Raw genomic sequence first — 21,719 nt, 5'->3', positions numbered from 1 at the left:
AGGGTACCTTTTGGCCTTGTAAGCCTTCTTGAAGCTGCCAGACCAACCCTCTTTATTTAAATCCCCTATTATTAACATATTTCAAAAGGGTCTTGTACATATGTTTCCACCTGCCCCATCCATCTTGCCTCAGTGGGACCTTAATTTGGTTCTCACCTTCCTGCAGTGCGCTCCATTCAAACTTCTCCACAACTCCCCCCTCCCGCTGCTTTCCATCAACACAGCCTCTTTAGTGGCAATAACTTCTGCCAGGAGGGTAAGCGAATTTCAGGCTCTGTCACCGAAGTCTCCTTACCTGGCCATCGTTCATGATAAGTCAGTGTGTCGCACTAGGGCCTCTTTCTTACCAAAAGTGGTAACACCATTCCACGTGGGGCAATCAGTCATCTTGCCCACTTTCTGTGTTTCTCTGCACCCCTCTAAAGAGGAGGAGCGACTCCACCATCTGGACCCAAAAAGAGCATTGTCGTTCTACCTTGACCGCACTAAAGAGTTCCGGGTTGACAACCAACTCTTTGTGGGGTAGGTTGGATCAAAGAAAGGTTTTGTGCTGCAGAAGAGGACTATCTCAAGATGAGTCATCCTCTGCATCAAAATTTGCTACGCTCTGGCCAAGAAACAGCCTCCTGAAGGCTTAAGAGCTCATTCCACCAGAGCAAAGGCTGCGCCCACAGCGTTGTAATGGGATTTTCCAGTCCTTGGCATTTGTCAGTCAATAACATTGGCATCAGTGCACACGTTCACTAAGTACTACTGCCTGGACAGTCAAGTCCACAGAGACGGCCTTTTCGGATGCTCTATCCTGCAGGACTTTCTGGTCTAAACTTGTCCACAGTCCCTCCTACGGGAATTGTATTGCTTGGATATCTATACTGAGTTCAGGAACCAGCGGCAAGATGTCTCTATCAGATGGACACGTTACTTACCTTTGGTAACCCCATATCTGGTGGAGACACATTCTAGATGCAGATTCCTTATCGACCCACAGATCCTCCCCACACTTCAGACACATTTTTAGGGTCAGGGCTGATCCCTTTCAGGCTCCTAGTTGTTCTAAACACACCACTGTCAGTGCTTTTTATGGCTCCTTGCATGGAAAGTCGTGAAAAGTAACTGACGTCAGCGCACCGAGGTGGTGCCTATATAAGTTACACAGACATCACTTTCTGTGCGGACCCTGATGACACGTGGAGCCGACCAGCACCTACTACACGCAAGGTTATTGCTCGAGCAATAGTCTTCTGGTTCCAACCTGATGCCTGGGAAAATCTAAGGTAAGGAATCTGGGGCTAGATTGTGTCTTTACCAAATAAGGCATTACTGAAGGTAAGTACTTGTCCATCACTGCTAATGCCAGTCGTGCTGATTGGTTGCTATGTGGTAAGTTACTATATTACCCTCCCGCTCCCACTGTCTCGCACCAACACCGAGTGGTGGATGAAGTTGGATGACATATATATATATGTGTGTGTGTGTGTGCATATATATATATATATGTGTGTGTGTATATATTACATGTGTGTGTGTATATATTACCCAGTGGTAGTCACCACTGGGTAGTTCTAGTTAGGTCAGCTGTTTCATGGGAAAAGCGTTTTTTGTATTGGGCACCGTTCGATGAATCTCCAAAAAGATGCTACTTTTTTACTAATTGAGTGCATGGCCATTTTTCGGGTGATCCGTCAAGCAGGGGCTGTGAAAATATGGGGATCTTGAAGCGCAAAATCCCCACGCATTTTCCATAGACTTCTTTAAGAAGGGCTACAACAAGAACTGCTGAACGGAATTACATTTGGCAGAAAGCTAGATCTTGGTGCATAGATTGCGCTTTTTGTGGTTGGTGTAAATCGATTCAGTATTTTTTGAGAAATGAAGTGTCAGAAAGATGTAGATATCTGAACGGTTGGGTCCGCGAGAGCCTGGAGAGACTCTTGCGGGAATGACAATTAAAAGAATTGGCCCAAGGAGCTTTATTTCCCTTGGGCCATCTCACTCTCTCATGAATAAACACTATGATTGTCTGCAAGCTACATGAAAAAATGTTGCTGGCAGCAATTACAGGACTCCTGAACATGTAGAAAAATAATAATATAAGGGGCAGGGTAGGAATACTCTGAACCCCCAGACCCCATAGGAGGGACCCAGAGGGACCCCCCCACCCTCCCCGGACGAAAAACAAAAAAATAAAATTAGCATAAATTGCCACGATCCCGCTGGACACCTGCGAGATCGGGACCACTCCCCCTCAAAATGGTGGCCAGGGCCGCTTTGTTCAATTATAGGCCCTGTGGAGCCAGTAAAGGGGGAGGGGCAGGGCGGCCTTCTCCCAGAGCGTTTATAGGCCCCAGGGAGACCATCCACAGGGCCAATATTCGGATAAAAGGGGAGAGGGTCCATGACTCCACAGGCCCTGGGGGCTTTTCCCCTGGGGATGATTTCATTAACAAAGGGGAGTGGGGCACGCAGCTCCTGCTCCCTGAGCCATTGAATGCCCGGGAGTCCGCCTCCTAGCCGAAATGTTTAGAGAAGGGGAGGCGGGAACCCACCCCCAGGGCTGATTACTTTAATTGAGTTATGGGGGGCCACGCAGCCCAGCTCCTTGAGCCTTCTATGGCCTTGGGGAGCCCATAAACGGGGCAGGCTCACCTGCTGTGTCCTGGGAAGTCCATCCCTGAACCGGGGGAGCAGGGTCAAGACAGATTTGCATATTGCAGGGTCCAAAGTGGGGTGGCGTGGTGAACACAAAAACGATGGATTAAACCCAGATCTGTGACTGGGGTGAATGTTAGATTTGTTCAGCATTCAGTACATCGTCTGCTCTTTTTGCTATAAACGAGTATAGCATTAGAGCCATTAAAGTAAGTGCACAATAGCTCAGAATAATATGAAGCATCATTACTGCTATCATACATACAACCCTCATAAGTATAGGAAGCCTGTGTTCTATTCAACTTTGACCCTATACCATACACTTCATGGGCAGCTGAGTTCATTTTGACTATGCGACAGAGATCAAAGGGTAACCTATTCTGCCCACAGCATTCAATTTGTAGACAACTGTTCAGGGAAAACCAAGCCCCTTCAGATACTCAAGCCCTGTTACATAATAATGCCCTACTACAGACAGTCTTTACCTGCATCAGACCCTGACAGTCACTTAAGCTACAATGAGAAATTAAGTAGATATGAGTAGAAAAGTGGGTACTGTTAACTTAACACTCTTTACTTTATATAGAGAGCTTACTCTGTACCACACTGTTTGCAGACAGTGAACCTCTCATGAGAAATACACCACAGAGAACTAAAAAGTATCTACTAAGAGCAATGCACACTCTATGCAAAACTTGCCCAAGGAGCGGCTATTCGCTTACAATAACCAAGGTTTAAAGGTGCTACAAATCATACTACCTGCAGCCTGCATACAGTGATGAAAAATGTACAGATAACCCATCCTGTGAAGCAAAACAAGCACATGTACATAGGTTAGTTCCTAGTGCACACAGTCTTCTATGATATGTAGAAACTGGCATGCTGAAAGGATTCTTTCTAATAACTCAACATTACTATGTTTTACATACAATCTTTGCACTGTTGGAAACTTTTTCTGCAGAGCCATAAGACTTGTGGAACATGCTGCGCACAGCTCATCAACTGTCACCTGCACACAGAGTTAGTCCTCAATACTAAGATTTATAATGTTTTCAATACCTATACCCACCTAAGCTGCATTAGGAGCACGTGTTTTGTAAACACTTACACCCTTTAGCTAGACACAGGCTGTACAAAATTAGGTAAAAAAGTAACATGGTAGTTACACCCATTAGCTAGACACAGGCTGTACAAAAGTAGGTAGAAAAGTAATACGGTAGTTACCTGCTACTATGTAAACTATAAAAAAAATGTTTTTAAAAACAAGCGCACTTGTTGGGTGATGTCATCAATGATGTAATTTGAGATGTTATGAGTGATGGCATGAGTAATGTAATATGTGATGTCATACGCTTTGCATGGAGAGGGCACAAGTTATTAACCCTGCTAACTATAACTGGTGAATTTCTGTGTTTCTTTTGGTGATCAAAATATTAATGTTGTCACTGACCTATTCACCTCACTATAACGAAACTTTAACCTTTGTTGTTTTCAGTGAATATATATATATATTTTTCCCTTAACAAGTTTACTTTGCGTGGTAAAATACATTCCTGTGTGGTAAAGGCTGCATGGTAAACACATTGCATGTTAAAGACTGTTTCCTGCAAAACAGAGATCCAGTGTAGGTGAATGAGGTTGTCTGGAGTAATGGAAGGATGATCAATTCAAGCTGTTCCTTTGAGGTGGATAGGAGAGATTCCTTAGGAATATTATCAATGTTTTTGTGGTTGTTTATATGAATACGAAATCACCTTTAAGGTGTTGGCAGACAGGCTAGACTTGGTGAGGTGATAAGGTCATCGAGATGTTTGAGAAAAGTTCATATTGCCTGAGAGGGCAGTACTTAACGTGGACTCTCATGGATATAGATGGAAGTCGTTTGAGAGACACAAAGTGAAGTTGAAAGTGAAACTAGGTTGGGAAGCAGTCTTCAAGCAGGAGCATATAGATTCATAAATAAATACAGCGGCTTAAGCTATGTTTGCCGATGCCATTTCTGTGTAGCGCAGATAAGTCAGCAGATATAAGTACATCAAAAGAGGGTGAAGCAGAAGAGGGAAGTCAGTACACGAACAGTGAAGAGCATGTCTTTCATGGAATGAGGTGCTTTGATTTAGCTGGATAACTTTTAGACAGGATCTGAATGAGGTTCTTATGGTGCACATTATGCTATGGTTTTAAGAGAAGAGTGAGCCATAAGTTGTTTGTTGTTTAGGACCATTCTCATCTAAAATGTAAGCAATGACTGCTGACAAATGCAATCCAAAAAGTGCTAGGTACCAACCCAGTTTTATCTGGAAACAGCTTCTTTATTTCACTATGGGTTGCTAGTCTAATGCTCAAATGTAGTGACTTCATGTGTACTGTGGAATTCAAATGTACTATTTCACTAAGGGCCTCGTAATAAAAGTGATACAAGTGCACATATTGTATTACTAAAACCCTTATGTTTTCCTTTCTCCACCTGACAGATTTTTGACTGTAATCGTCTGAAATTCTCTGAAATTCCTCAGCGACTTACAAACCTCTTGCTGCCACCAGACCCAATTGTGATTAATCACATTATCAGGTGAGAAAATGAACTTCAGAAAAAGGATATTTTCATCACTTTCGTCGCTTTGGAATACAACCTTGACCATATGGTGGTCCATAAATGCCAGCCATGTCGAAGTGCGTGGCCTGAAATGATATGCAGCCCAAGTATCCTCACACAATATCTCACAGTGTGATCTGGATCAGGGTGGATCTAACGTCATTTACTCTGTTACCCAGATACTCATTCCCACAACATATACCTTGCAAGCTTTCTGTCGACAAACCAAAGAGACATCTTCCTCATAGCTGGACCAGATAGCTTCCCAGTAACGTCCCCTAACCCCATCATCTCCAAGAATCAAAAAAAGCTAGAGACATCTACTCTTAAAGATAGCCCTGAAACCCCCAGCTCAGGCTCTACAGAAATATGAACTCGGGAATGACCAAAACTGATCTTCTTTTCTTCACCCATGACCGAGCAAAATAGGGCATGGTGTTGATCCCTATATTTATCTCCAAACAAACCTCACAGGGTTTTAAATTTAACACCATATCCAAGCCTCTAACCTACAAATACCTCTCAATCAACAGCTTTTAGTATGGGATGGTTATGGTACAGGCCAACAACAAGGATCTCGGCTACTTCAAATAAGACTTTCCCTATGTGATTAAGTAGGATGTTATCTGCAAAACTTCTAACAATGCTCATGTCTCATTCAACACATAGATACATCTTCTACCACCTCTAAGTGTTCAGTGATCCATTGAGTAATCCGTTATCCCATCCAACTGCTATCCTATGTGCTCAAAACCCATCTGTGAAGTCATCAATATGTGGTTTCCAGATACTATCCACAGTAAAATACAAGTAATAGTTTACAACCACGCATACATCGCATCACACCAGACACAAAATGTATTTAATTGAAAGAAACTACCTCTTCCCCACATAGGACATACACAAGTTATTTTTCTGAACCTCAACTAGAATCTAACAATAATTTACATTCAGTGAAACATTACAGAACACTGTCAAGCCCACCATTCCAATGCACTGCCACCTAGCTTAGCAAAATAACCACAAAAACACTTTGTCTTTCCCTATCAAACATCTGCAGTTCCAACATAGAGGAACATCCTGGGGCTCCACAGTAAGATATTTCTCTCGGGGGGCGCTAGGTGGCGCCGGACCAAGATGGCCGCGCTGCTGTGAGGCTCCGGCTGCCCAACCTGACTGCTCATCATTTATATGCTTATGGACCCCTCGCTCTTCGCCTGTGAGCCCGGGTATAGTTCACGGATGCTGGGCTGATCACTCGCTGCGAGTTTCGCGCAGATCACTGCACCCCCTCGGGAGTTATCACGCCGGCGGGGGCTGAGGGGCGGAGAGAGGCCCTTCCTGCTGAAGCCGCGCCGCGGCTGCTGTGGCTACGCGAGCCCCGGGTCGCCCTCGTGGTGCTGGGCCCGGAGCTCTGCTGGCCGTTTTTGCAGCCTGGGCTCGCCGGAGTAGAGGCGGAGCGAGAGCGACAACATCCCTTCCCGCCTGGACGCTGTGGGGAGCTGCGGACGCCTGCTGGCTCGGACGGCCCCCTGTCGCGAGCAGAGAGGGCGGCGGGGGCCGCTTCGGGGCCTGGGAATTCCCGTTCCCCATTGCGGTGACACCTGAGGAGCCTTGACCGGATTGGCGTTGACACGCCTGCGGGGTGAGTGCTCGTGGGAGCGCCGCCGGTGTGGGTGACCCAGAGAGCTGATCAACTGCCGTAGCCTGGAGGCGTGAGCGGATGAGGGACGGCGCGGTGTTTCTTTGGCCGGATGGCGGGCTAACTGCTGGACTGAGTCAGCTTGGACGACACGGCGGAGTTAAGCGAGGCCGCCCGCGGCCGTTGTCCACATCGCAAGTAGGCTGCGCTGTCTGACTGAGGGCCGGCCCAGTGCGCTCCAGATGACCACGGGACGTGCCTGGCCTGCCCGCGATAGTCGATTTGCTGAGCCAATCGCCTGCCCTGCGCCATACGGGTCCGGGGAGCCCTGGTTATACGGATAGGGGGCTGCTGGAGTCGCTGGAGGCCACGAGTACCACTGCTTGTGCGCGCCTGGTGCTCGGGGGGTGCCATTCTGCTAGGTGGTGATTGGAGGCAACCAGTGCTTGGAGGATATCTGTTGGAGCTGTGCTATGGGGAAGACAGATGCACGGCAGTCTAAACTGCCCTTCGAGCAAAAGAAGGCGACTACTCGCTCCGCCACCGACGACGCGGGTGAGCCTGGCCCGTCACAGGTTGCTCCGATTGAGGCCAACCCCAGTGAGGAGCTGAAAACTATGCTCATAGCAATGCAGCAGAGCCTTAACGCCCTCTCCGGGAAAATGGACACTATGAACACCCGGCTCGATTTCTTAGTGCTGAAAGTGGATAAACATGAGGAGCAGCTCAAGGAGGCAGAGAAGCGTATCTCGGCCACTGAATATACCTCTGCCGCGATGGCCACACAGATGTCGCAAATGGACAGGCTGCTTAAAGTGATTGCTGCCAAAAACTAGGACTTGGAGGCGCGCAGTCGACGGAATAACATCCGCCTGATAGGTATTCCGGAGACCACGGCTACGGGACGCATGGAGGACTACGTTGAGCGGCTCCTGACTTCCACCCTGGGGGCATCCTCCTTTTTGGCGCACCTAATAGTAGAACGTGCGCACAGATCATTGGGTCCACGGCCTCCGGTAGGCGCACCGCCGCGACCCATCGTTGCCAGACTGCTTAATTACCGCGACGCAGCCTTACGGAAGGCGCGAGACATCCCGGACTTGCAGTACGAGGGCAACTCGTTCTCCATCTACCCTGACTTCACCATGTCGGTGCAAGAGGCGAGGCGGAAATACATCCAGGTGAAGCAAAAGTTGCGTAGGGAAAACATTGAATACGCCCTGCTCTACCCGGCGAAGCTACGGATCAAACACCGCGACCGCACGATACTTTGCACAACTCCGCAGCAGGCGGACGAGCTCCTGGGGTCTCTTCGTCGGGAACCCGCTCAAGACTGCTGTCTCCCGCGGGAGATCACTGACGATTGCTGTCCTCTGTTGTGGGCGGCTGCGGCTATCCCTGGGGTGAGCTGATGACACACTGCTGCGACGCAGAGAGGAGTCGGCCCCTTGGGCTGGCTTTGCTGGGCCTGCCTGAATCCGAGAGCGGAGGATGCTTCTGCTGCATATCGTGCCTGCGGCGGGGAGGAAATGCTCCTGGGCCGGTGCTGCCACTGCCAGATAAGTGACTATGCCTGGTTTTGAACTGTGGGGTGGGTGTGTGGTCTGGGTGCTGCCGCGCTAGGGGGTGGCTTATGCTGTTTATGGATCCGAGGCCCAGCCCGGCGGGCGCTCTGGGGATGAGCTTGCAGGGGTCTATTCTCTTTAGGTTGGGCACCCTCTACCCTGGGTCTCCGCCACCTCAGATCTACAGGGGAGACCTAGGTAGTTCCGCTGCTCGGCGGGACACGAGGGTTTGAGAGGCACGCCAGCGCCCCCCTAAGGGCGGTCCCCTGCATTTACGTATCATAGAGTTCCGGGAGCTCTAGACTTGGACTGATTTAAGTTTCCCATATGTTTTGTTTCATGAGGGAGGGGGGAGGGTCCGGGGATTCCGGCGCGATTGGGGCGCTGTTGTGGGAGGAGGGAGAGGGGGGGACCCCGCAGGAAAGGCCTCACTGGGAATTGAGAGTATGCTGCTGTACACAGAGCCCTGCAGTGTCTATGGGTCCACGATGCGCTATACTGCTGAAGTCACGCCAGTCTTTTATCACTGGGGCCGAGGGGACGCTTCGCCATGGTCACAGTCTGAGGGGACATGCACCTTTACAGTTGTTTCTGCTTTATGGAGGTGTCTCGTAGAGACGTGATCAAGCTTTTGTCATGGAATGTGTGGGGGCTGCGCGATCCCAGGAAAAAAAGACAGATACTCGCCTATCTTGATAGACATGACATTAGTATAGCTGCCATCCAGGAAACACATACTGATCCCCGCAGCCCCCCAGCCTTTGGGAACAGGTGGGCCGCCCATAGGGCATTTTCGGCCTATTCCACATACGCACGAGGCACGGCCATCCTGATTAGGCGGGGGAGGCCCTTTCGGTATGGTGGTATGCGAAGCGATGGCGAGGGCAGATACTGCATGATGTGGGGCACCCTGGGAACACATTCAGTGATCATTGTTAGCTATTATGGCCCCAACACTGACAGTCCTGATGTCCTGAACGCCCTGTGGGGGAAGATATTGGAGGTGGGAGCCACACACGTCCTCTGGGCCGGGGATTTTAACACGGTTAGTGAGCCTGCCAATGACCGGTCTGCACACATGCCCCATCACTACACGCGCAGCCAGGGGGCACTGCGGGGTCTGATAGAGGGCGAGGGTCTAGTGGATTTATGGAGACACAGGCACGCAGACATACGGGAGGGTACCTTCCACTCAACCATACATGCCTCATGGTCGCGGCTGGACTACTGGCTGGGGTCCAGGGGAGTCTGCACCTGGGTGCGGGCGGTCGATCATTTGGCCCGCACGCTGTCTGACCATGCTCCGGTATGCCTCACTCTGACCATTCCGGGCTCGCAGGCAGGCTCCAGAAGTTGGCGACTAGCTCCGGAGGCACTACTGGACGAGTTATTCAAGACGGAACTGGGAGACGCTATAACCGATTTCTTTGACAGGAACAATGGGTCAGTGCAGCGCGCGAGCACGCTTTGGGAAGCATTCCAGGTGACCATACGCGGCGTCTGTATAGCCAAGAGCTTTGGGGTTCTGAGGGACATTTGGAGGAGGCTCCGCCGTCTGGAGGCAGACATTAAGAGGTTGGAAGCAGACGTCTGGCGACAGGGCGAGGGTGAGGGGAGAGCCCAACTGAGGGAACTGATTACAGAGTACGCCGATACAGCGGACAGGGAGGTGAAGATTAGGGGGAAGTACGCTCAGGCGCGGCGATACGGAGAAGGCGGCAGGCCTGGTAAGGCCTTAGCGCAGGACATCCGACTACCTAGACATGCCAACCACATACTGGAGGTAGAAGATAGGGAAGGCAACAATCACAAAGATGGGGCCCTGATTCTACAGACCTTCGCCGACTTCTATGCGGACCTCTATCGCTCTAGGGGCACCAACGAAGCGGACCTCCCGCTCTTTTTTGGTGACATTACCCTGGGGTATTTAGCTGACAACCAGAGGGAATTCCTCTGTGCGCCTTTAACCATGGACGAACTGCGGGAGGCGGTCTTCCAGTTAAGATCCGGGACGGCGCCCGGGCCCGATGGCCTCCCGAGCGACTTTTATAAGCAATATTTTGATCTGCTTGGCCCCGTCTTACAGGCGGTTTACGAGGAGGCTTTGGAGCTGCAAGAGCTGCCCCCCACGATGAGAGAAGCCCTAATTATATCAATCCTTAAGCCGGGCAAGCAGCCTGATAGGTGCGACTCATACTGGCCCCTGTCCCTCATAAATGTAGACAGCAAAATACTCACCAAGATGCTGGCCAATAGACTGAACCTCCTGATGGATAAGCTGGTTTTGCCAGACCAAACGGGATTTATTCCCGGGAGGTCCACTTCCCACAGCCTTCGCACCCTTTTTTCGATCATACAGCAGGTGGACCCGCAGCTGCCCTTGGCGGCTGTGTTCTTGGACGCCACTAAGGCGTTTGACTCCGTAGAGTGGGCATACTTGCACGCCGTCCTGTGCAATATGGGATTCCCAGTGGGTTTCTCGGCTTGGATCCAACTGATCTACGCTGCCCCGGCGGCCAGGGTACAAATCAACGGCCTTGTCTCGAGACCCTTCCTGCTGTCGCGCGGCACGAGACAGGGCTGCCCGTTGTCGCCCCTGTTGTTCACCCTGGTGATGGAGCCGCTGGCGGCGAAGGTGCGCCAATACCATCAGGAAAAGACATTGCGGTGCCTGCTACGCCCCATTTTGATCTCGTTCTATGCGGATGACGTAGCTCTCTATGTCAAGGACCCCCAACACAACCTGAACCCGCTGTTGCGGGAGTTCGTTCGCTTTGGTGGGATGTCTGGCATACAGATCAACTGGGCGAAGTCTCAAATACTCCCGCTTACTCCGGCGGTTGCTCCCTTTGTGCTGCACTTTCCGCTGGAATGGTGCACTGACACTGTCCGATACCTTGGGGTGAATGTTGCTCTGGACCGGGAGGAAGTGATTCGTGATAACTACGGGCGTGCCATGGACACCCTCTCTGACACGATTACTCGATGGATAGCCATGCCTCTCTCAATCGCAGACAGGATCCCGCTGGTGAAGATGGTGGTATTACCTAAGTTCCTCTACTACTTCCTGAACATACTTTACTTCCCGGGCCGGCCCTTCTTTTCCGCGCTACAGACGGCGCTTCTGCGCCTCATATGGGGCGGCAGACAGCCGAGGATAAAATGGGATACGCTGGCCAGTCCGTATGCGGCCGGGGGCCTCGAACTGCCTAACTTTGAATTGTATTATATGTGCGCCCAGGCGCACTATGCGCATTACTGGGTTAGGGGGGCCGAAATACACGGCCCACATGGCTGTGGAGCACTGGCTGGCTGACCCTGTCCCGCTGGAGGGTGCGCTCCTGCAGTGCACCTCAACGCGCGTTCGGGACCCCACAACCATAGACTGTATGGTGCGAGCTTGGGAGTGGATAGCGCGCAAACTGCAGGCCCCGATGATTTACTCCCCCCGGATGCCGCTGGTGTATCACCCCCAGCTGTCCCTTCTCCGGGAGGGCATCTTCCACAAATTTCAGAAAAGGCGGGGGATCAGCACGTGGGGAGACATCTACTCTAACGGCACATTCGTCATCACCCTTCAGCAGCTCTGTCAGGAGCCTCCCCCTGACACTATGGAAACGTTTTTATATGCGCGCTTGCGGGAGGGAATGCGTGCCTGCACCCCGGAGTACCCACAGGAACCACAGGTGCTCCCCCAGATCCATACACTCATGGGGGCGCAGTCTGCGTCCCACTTGGTTTCCACGCTTTATAAATCACTGTACGCTGAGGTTGACGCGCCACAGGACACTGCTAGAGCCCGGTGGTCTCAGGACTTGGGACAGGACATCTCGGACCAAGAGTGGCACTATTGTTGTGTGCAGATAGAGAGGGTGTCTGCTAGTAGCAGGCTGCGCATTACGCACTTTAAATACGTGCAGAAATACTATTATACGCCTGCTAGTTTGAAGCGGTTTGGGCTGCGGGCCGATGCCAGGTGCGACAGATGCCGCGCAGACGAGGCCGACGTGCTGCACTTGGCCTAGAGCTGTCCGGCCCTTCAGGATTATTGGGTTCAGGTATTTGATGCCGTTGGGAAGATGCTGGGGGACCCGCTACCGCTGTCTCCACTGCTGGGCGTACTGGGTTACACTGAGAAGCTCCCTGTGGCTCATAGGAGGTTTGCCTCTATCTGTTTCCTTCTTGCCAAATGGAGGGTGGCCTGCAGGTGGGGTAGAGGGAGGGTGCCGAAATTCAAAGACTGGTTGAAGACACTGATTCTTTGGCAGGACCAACTTGCCCTATACTCTGATCTCCTGCCATTGGCATCCCGGCCCCGGGACATATGGGGGCCCTTGAAGGCCTATTTGCTGTCAAATCCGCAGCTGCCGGGCGAACCTGCCCCCCCTTCCCCCCACAGCTGAGTCTGGGCTTTAGCACCTTTTTGCGTACTCTCACTGTGAGGCTGGTGAGACGGGGTTTATTTTGGTTGTTTTGTTCAGTTGTTGATGCTGCAGTCCCCTTTGGGCCATCATAGTACATATCTGTGATCATTGTAACGCGGCCGGCCCTTACTGGGTTGTAGGCGAACCGCTGTGTACACCACTGCCTTTCATTTTTATGACATGCTGCCGGCCACTTGTGGTTGTAGGCATTACGCTGTGTACTGTTATCCTATGCTGAATAAAGGTTTTAAAAAAAAATAAAAAATAAGATATTTCTCTCAACAGAAGTTCCTCTATCAGAGAATAATACCTACAACCCATTCGCTTCCTGCCAAAAACCTATTGTGGACCCTAATCCATTGTTCAAACTGGAACTCAACAGCAGCAAATTGGCTTCGAAGCACTCGAATACATGACTTCATGGTGGATAATAGAGCATGGCATGATAAAAGCTGTGCCGCATTTTTCATTCACTTCATCCCATTAGTGTTCAAAATTCTATATACAGTTAGAGAGAAATATAAAGGAAGAGCATTTGCCACAATCCACTTGGATGATTTGACCTGTATGTAAAAACACATCCCATCATATTAGCCTTCAGAATGTTTGGTTACAACATGCACAATCAATTTGAAAAGTCCATTCATCATTGCAAAATGGTATCGGTCAGTTGGTTACAATCCCTTATTCCTGTATGAAATCTTCGCTTGAACATTACTCCACAAGTATAAGCATCACTTATTTTGATTATTAGCAACTCTTTTTCACAGATGGGTAAATTCAACAACAAACCTGCCGCAGTCTAAATTGAAAATGTGTGCAATCTGTCTCAACTAAAATGTTAATGGCCCAACACATACAATGGCTAACACTGTTGACTTCACTTTTACCTTCAACACTATACAGTTTCAGTCATAGATTTTGTTAGATTACTCACTGGTTACTCTCCATTACTTGAAATTTTGATACAATCCTTGATCCCAAAACACAACAAAGCAAAAACAGATCCCCATCTGTTCTTTCAAAGAATCTATTGAACCAGAATAGAATTATTGGATCTGTGCAAACTAGCAGAGCCTATATCATAAGAAATCAGTGGTCCAGAATCACAAACAGTGTGGAAACAGCAGGGTTTTAGTGGGAGGGGCTTAAACCTGTTCATGGATACTGACTGTGACAGATGGGGACAGAAATATGGTCAATCCGGGACTCTCTTGAAGGAAAGGTCACAATGGCTAGAGGAGGTGGGCTTAAACGTGTGGAGATCTGTTCATCTGTTGCGAACCCACAACACCTTCTACTTGGCCGCACACAAGACTTGCGCTCACCTTGACAATTTCTTCACATTCTTGGCCTTGTTGGAGGTTTAGATCGAGACTGAAATTCACCCTACAAGGATATCACATCACGTATCAATATATGTGGCAAATCCCCCCTCGTCCCTGCACACTGCCCCTGGGTCTTCGAAACTACAAAACTCAACATCCAGGCTGAGGCTCATAAATTAGCCATTCTTAAAGCTATTACAGAATTTATGGGAAAGAATTATCAAGGAGCGACTGCCCACGGCACCCTCTGAGAAGCTCTAAAACCTACCATCAGTGGTTACCATATTGCCATTGCGGTGGCAGAAAACAAAGACACAAAGGGACAAAAGGACAGAGCTCGAAAGAGATATCTTAGAGATTGAACAAGTGCCTAAGTGATTGAATAAATCCGGAGTTTGTTACTCGCTGGTAGCAGCTGGGTTAAAACTGCATATGCTCGAACAAGATAGGGCAGAATATGCGTTATTAAGTCTAAAACATAAGTATTATATAAACACCAACAATTAAGGCATACGCTGCCTCAAAAGTTGCAAGCAAAAATCACTATCGAGCAGACCAATGGCATCATCGATATGGAGGGTAGGATGGTCACAGGGGACAAAACACATAGCTGGGGAATTTAGAAACTTTTATGAGACCATCTCCTCGGTACAAGGCCTTACACCTGAGGCAATAACTCTGTATCTCGTGTAGGCTGCCTAAACAAGACTTTCCCCTCTACAAGTAGAGTCCCTTGACAAACCCAATAAAATTGAAGAGGTGATCTCAGGTATTGCACGGTTGAAGACCAATGAGGCTCTAGGGCCTGACTGGCTCGCTCCGTCTTTCTATAAACCTTCTGCTACTCTCTAGCACCCTCTCTTCACAGGCGGGTACAATTCCTTCATGGACAGAGGTGCGCTGACACCATCCACACATAGGGTGATTATCACTGCAATACCTAACATGGACAAGGAGAAGTCCTTGTGCTCTTCATGCAGACCCATTTCTCTTATTAACATTGATGCAAAGCTTTTTAACTGGGAGTTTGGCAGCCAGACTGAATCTTATATGCAAGCTCTAATTGATTCTGATCAGTCCGGTTTTTATCCCAGAACAAAGTGCTCTGACAAGACCAAGAGGCTGTTGCACCTCATAGATAAGGTTAACAGATCACTAAAGCCTGCCCTCCTCTTAGCAGTCGATGCTAAAAATACATTTCACAGGCTGCACTGGCTGACTCTGATGGAAGGCCTTAAAGAATTCTGCTCCGGGGACAGGTTTAGGGGCTGGGTCCAATGTGAATATTCAACCGTGGAAGCACAGATTAAAGTCTATGGATTATTGTCTTCACCACTCCCTATGCAATGCGCGACGCGGCAGAAATATCCACACTCCCCACTCCTCTTCGCTTTGTATATACAGCCACTGACACAAAGAATACACGCCTACAAACAACCATTGGCAAAGCCAATAGGTCTTGGCAATGCCCAAGCCATTTTACTGGTCAGTGTGAATGTCTTTTAGCCATGTTGTCTAGCAGCATATCTGCTGTTCAGCATGGCTGAAAGTCACTGAAAGCTCAGAATCACAGGATGTTGAGCCGACACCGAGTCTCTTTGCCATCCATGTTGATTTTATTGTCCAGCCCCTCCTAACATAAAAAAGCGATATGACGTGGCCTGTGCTGGCCACATCATAGCGCTTTCTTCAATAACTTTCAGCCATGCTGAACAGCAGATGTGTTGCTAGACGACATGGCTAAAATACATTCACATTGAAAAGGCCAATAGCTTGGACATTGTCGATCTATTGGCTTTGCCAATGCTTGTTCCGTGTTGACGGGGTCTTGCTGAACAAATGTGGAAGTGATAGTGTGAAACAGTTGAGGAGCTTTGAAGTGAAGCGAGAATGTGGTGTGACGGCCAAGGCTGCAGACAGGGGAACTGGGGAACCAGGTTTGAATCTTGGGATTGGCTGAACAGTTTGTGATTCTGTGGAAATAACCTACGCTTCCCCCTGTATACGACAATGAATGTATCATTGTGGAATGTAACTGGTGAGCACTTAAAGCGCTACAATACCATCGGCTCGTACGCTTCATCTCCCTGCACATGGCGAGCTCGGCCTGCAGCACATTGCTGTCCTTCGGCCTACCTCTCTCCCCCGTGACACACCTTGACAATGCGGGCAAGTCAATTACTCGTTTTTTACCCACATCTTGCCCTTCTGCTCTCGCTGATTCGCTGTGTTAGATCCCAAACGTAGCTCTTAATTTAGACCAGTTTAATCTCTACCATCCGGTACCAATTTTAATCTCAGTGCCCCCTTGACCATCGCTTGTTCTCTACTGGTTTCTACCAGTTGGCCACTGACAGGCCTACACCTGTTTACTAGTCCCCTTCTCCTGGTCATCCCTTTCTTCCTTCCACAGGAATTCCCCAGACATACCAGATGGTAGTGCCTCTCCCTCCATTCATCTACCTGGATTACCTGCACACCATACCTTTGGGTGCACGTTCGGAAGTACCTCCAATTGCATGTAGGTTGTAGAACTAATGTAATCCAAAACTCTAGCACACGCAAACCTTGTCTATGTTTCAGTACAACTGTAATCAGTACATATATGAAGATTAACATGTCGCATTTGAATATATTTATTTTTATTTTCAGCTCATTGGCCACTTCATTCTTTTTTTTTAGCCAGCCAACACGTTTCGTTGTATGAGGGGTGCCTCACGATTTCTTCACGGCTAAAAAACAATTAAAACGTTCCTAAATATAATGCACATTTAAGAACAAAAATCCTGTACATGTCGCACTAGTCCGGTGAACTTTGGTGTACATTCAAAATATTGAAGTACAATGTGAAGATATAGTGGAAACCCATGCATCATATTCTGGAAATTAGTAGGACATTGCTGATTCATATTGATCGCAACTAATAACTAACATGCTTTTATATTGTCAAATAACCAATCATATTTCTTTCTTGAAACCATAAGCAGTGTGGCACCATCTCCAGTACTTCCCTTCAAATTAAAGTAAGATAACACCTGTGCGCCAATTTCTAAATCGCTAACGAACCTTTTTCATAACACCAGGCAATCTTCTCCATATACCCGATAGCTTGAAAATCTGTCCTCTAAAAGAAACCTGTAAGGTGACCAACAAAACCTGATTATCAACATGTATTACCCTCATCCATATCCACATCTCACTCTTTAAAACAATATTTATCATACCTGTAGCCCAGGTCTAATTCCGACTCAGATATCCTGTATTGAAGTCTATCTCCTCAGAATCCTACGCATATACAAAGAGAAAAGGGTTCTTACTACAACCCTAAAGTCTATAAGCCTCCTTTTAGACAAGACAAAACCATTACATTGAAGTATTTCCCCTGTACGGACTCTAAGTCAAGTGAAATAACTCAGCAAGTCAAATGAAAAAATCACTGTTGTTTGAAAACAATCTTTTGACATAAAGCTGTTGCTTTGCTGGAGTTTATTTTATCTGTTACAAAGTTCACAATGTGATTGGTATCGGATTTGCCCTACCAAGTCTGCTATGCTATCACCATTAGCTACATAAGTATATACCCATGCTTACCTGAATCAACTGTGTAACTGCAAAATAAATATCGGATCTAAGCGAGTACGCTGGTTATTAGGGCATCCTGAGTTCGCGCTATGACTCTATGTATAAATCGAGGCCCGTGCCCTTCCGGGTAGAGATAAACAACGGATCACATTTCTTTAATTTCTTACTTTCTTGATACAATGGGTGACGTGGCATCCAAGTACGAGTAAGGATCACGTTACAGCTAAAGGCGGTGTAGACATGTGTACATGGCTGCCATCCTGAAACAATATTTCATACTAATGTATTCTATAGATATGTCCGGTCGCTCCGTAATCTTCTCACATTTTGTGCTTATGATTGTGTGGCAATTTTTCAAACAACCAATCTGTTATCAAGAATGTAATTCCTCCCAATTGCGAGACCCGTAATTTAGCAATACCAGTGTGTGGTAACTAATAATGATCCCTACTCGTACTTAGATGCCATGCCACCCATTGTTTCAAGAAAATAAGAAATTAAGGGAAAGGGTTTTTTGTCAGGAAATATAGTAAATATGAACATTTCCAATTATAAAAGATAATAGTAAAACATCATTATTTATGGGGCTTATCATCCCCAAATCTATTGAGCATATATTGAAAATTATAGCTCTAAATAATGATTACTTTAAAATATACAAAAAAGCAAAGTCAAAAAACAACATAACAGATAATAAACAGACATGACATAACAGAAAGGGCAATATAAGTACACTTAGTCAAAGTAACATGAGGGTGGGAAAAACAAACGATCCTCGGACAATAACAAAATAATCACATGACAAAAAAACTCAGTTAAATCTGATTTACGTCTACCATGTTCAGGTGGGTTACATAAGGGCACTATATTCATGGCTTTATGACCTATGGGAAAATGTGAATCTTGATCATAATGAAGCCGGGTTCCATCACTCACAAGCCATCTGACCATAGATAAGACACTTCTGTATTTAAGGGATGTCATCAATTCACCTGCAGAAATTGGTGTCAATTGTGTAAAAGCACGATTCTCGTTATGTTAGTCCCCAAGGAACTATTGCAATTCATGGCTGTATTCAAACCTAGTTCCACAGCCTTTAGACGCATTATCCAAATGGCCTCTCTTCTCCTCAGTGCAAGTTCCCGGTTTCCTCCTTTAGGGTCTCTAAATACTTGCTCTATCCCAAAATATTTGAAACTTTTGTGTGATCCTTGTGCAACACTATCCCTACCATGCATTGCTATGGGATATCTCACTTTGCACTGTTTTAAGGCTCTCGTGTTCGCTCACTCTGTCTTTTAGTGACCTCATGGTATTGCCCACATATATGCGTTCGCATTTAGCTATAATAATATATACAACACATTTGGTGTTACATGTAATGTTAAGATGTATATCGAATGTTTTAGTGTGTTTGGTACCAAAGCTTTTCTTTTTATTGCTAGCCAATTTACACATGCCACAATGTCCACACTTATAGAAATCCCGGGTGTGTTGACCAGGGGTGTGGAATTTTTTTTTAAATGTACTTGTCCAAGGGACAAAGTCATACAGAAATCTACTTGTCCAGTAATTAAATCCACTTGTCCCCTTTACTACCTAAATCATTTAGATCAGGCAGCACAACAGCCTCCTAAGTAAACTTGCCCTCTGTTTCTGCCGATCAGTTTTAAGCAACCACACAAATTTCCTTACATCAACCTATAAGCTTCCACATTCCTCTCACCATAGATGATAAACTGGTCCCATTTCCTCTTAATTACAATCCATAATCCTTACACAGACTCATCATAGGATCCATCACCCATTGCTTCTGAGCTTTCAACCTATAAGCTTTAACCCCCTACCCATTACTCTCAATACAGACTGAAGAGTGTTTTTCCTCCACTCTCTCATTACAGGCCACAGGTTCCATGCCCCTTCATCCACTACACACAATACAGGTTTCATGCTTGACTTCTTTGCCTCCAGCTTACTACATATTCTATGCCCCTTTCGCCACTCTCTACTGGTTCCATACCTCTTCCACTTCAATATCTTATCTCAACCCCAAATTGCTCAATTGTAGTTTTGTTAAGTGCCTTAAATCCCTTGCCATCCACTCTCTCACAACAGGCATCCTGCATTTCTTAAGACGGTTTGAGAGTTGTACTTGGCTAACAAAAAGGCTGCCAACGGTTGATACCTCTTCACCAAACTACTCTCCTTCCTGTACACGGTGAGCCCTGCAATCTGCCCCTACAGCAATCACAGTCCTACAGGCATGCTGGCATGCTGTAAATCATGAGTGTTGATCGAGGAAGAAACCCAGATAGGCTTAATAATGTGATGAGTGCAGAGGTTACAAAATGTATAAGGCAAAAGATCTGTTTAGGCCCACTAACATGATTGGCATAAACAAAATCTTATGTAGAAGTGTGCATTCTTCATTGAAACCGAGTGCACGAAATGTCCTGCTGAATCAGGACGATAGCCATCAGCAGGAACAAGCAAAGCTTCATGCCTGGAGACGTACTTCTGGGACAAAACAACCAGGTAAAAGGAAGGTGGAAAAAGCAGCATAATGGTCTTCTGGGTGCAAGGAAGCAGCATAAGGGACAAGTCAATTGCAAAAAGCAGAACATGGAATTGTCAAGGAAGACAAAGTAAATACTGAACCACACTGGGCAGACTAGTGATGAGAGTGGCTATTCCAGCAACCCACTAGCTGCATCAGTGAGGGCATGGCCATGGGACACATATCTGACAATTAAGCATACCTGAATGTGTTGAGCAAGATAAAGGGAGAAAGGAAGCTCCAGCTATTCACTGGTGAAAGTGAGGACCAGCAAGCAAGATGAAGGATAGTGTGAGGGCAGACAGGATAGGGGCAGTTTGAGAGACTTACGAGGAGATCCTATGGTTGGCTTGAGGAATGTGATGCCTGCCATAGATCTAGAACACGAAGATAGGGGTGACTTGATGAATGGGATAATGCAGTGTTGAGAGCAGGGGCAGAAATAAAATGGGAATCAATAGAAAAGGGTATACAACTCAGGTACAGGGTGTAAAAGGGTAGGAAGTCAGAGAATCCTGGGACAATGGAAGAGGAGGAGATTGAATCGTGCCACAGTGGGAGAGACAAGCACCACTGCTAGGCAAAATTTGCAAACCGGCAAGATGGCTCGCTGGGTCAGGGCTCACCTCTGACTACTGGTGTGATATGCAGGTGGCAGTTGAAATCCTGGCAAGAATCCACCTTCCATCGTTCAAGTTCAGTAAATGGAGTACCATAAAATTATAGCTCTTAAAAACAGACAGAAGTGTGCGATGAATGGCTATATTTAAAACATTGAGAGGAATTGATTGAGGCAGAGGGAAAGGCCACACAAAAGGAATGACATGGGGGGCCTCAATGAAAAGTGATGTGAAGTGTTAGGTGGCTGGAAAGAAAAACTGGAGAACGTGGGCAAAACGAAACTGCCTTGCGAAATAGAAAGACATGAAATGAAGAGAGTCAGATAATACCAAGACAGAGAGAGCAAGTGACAAGACTAGGGCACAAAGGGAGAAACATGAGTCCTTGCCTTTACCTCACAAAGGCAGCATGAACAGATAAAAGCAGAATCTGAACGGGCAAGGTGAGTCAGTGGATTTTGGCTCCACACTGACAACTGGTGTAATCTGCGTGCCATGAGCTGAAGTATGGCAGACTGCCTGCCATATCCAGAGGTTGATAAATGGAGTGCCAATAAAAACTGGAGTGTACAAAGCGCTGTGGTGAAAGTGAGTTATTAGTAATTGTGAAGACCTCGAGGAAAGCGAGGATGATGCAGTACTAGGGGAGAGAGTAGTGTTGTGGCTCGTGAGCATGTAGCAAAAAAGATACTGGTGGCTGACTTACTAGCCGGGAGATCAGAGGTAGATCGTTGTTGCAGTCAGTTCACAGAGTGG

At 47.4% G+C, this 21,719-nt stretch overlaps 1 protein-coding gene across 6 annotated transcripts in view; it reads left to right on the top strand.

Annotated features, from left to right (window-relative positions):
- Positions 1 to 21,719, top strand: part of SMARCD3 (SWI/SNF related BAF chromatin remodeling complex subunit D3) — a 1,344,655-nt gene that overhangs the window by 1,002,690 nt on the left and 320,246 nt on the right. For all 6 annotated transcript variants that reach the window (XM_085632183.1, XM_085632187.1, XM_085632184.1 and 3 more), the window contains one exon: positions 5,124 to 5,221. In XM_085632183.1, coding sequence (XP_085488309.1) covers positions 5,124 to 5,221 — 98 coding nt within the window. The remainder of the gene's footprint in view (positions 1 to 5,123; positions 5,222 to 21,719) is intronic.

Source organism: Triturus cristatus, chromosome 10 (assembly GCF_964204655.1).
Source record: "Triturus cristatus chromosome 10, aTriCri1.1, whole genome shotgun sequence".
Lineage (NCBI taxonomy): Eukaryota > Metazoa > Chordata > Amphibia > Caudata > Salamandridae > Triturus > Triturus cristatus.
Note: the sequence above shows the minus strand (reverse complement) of the source record. Positions and strands in the feature narration are given on the sequence as shown.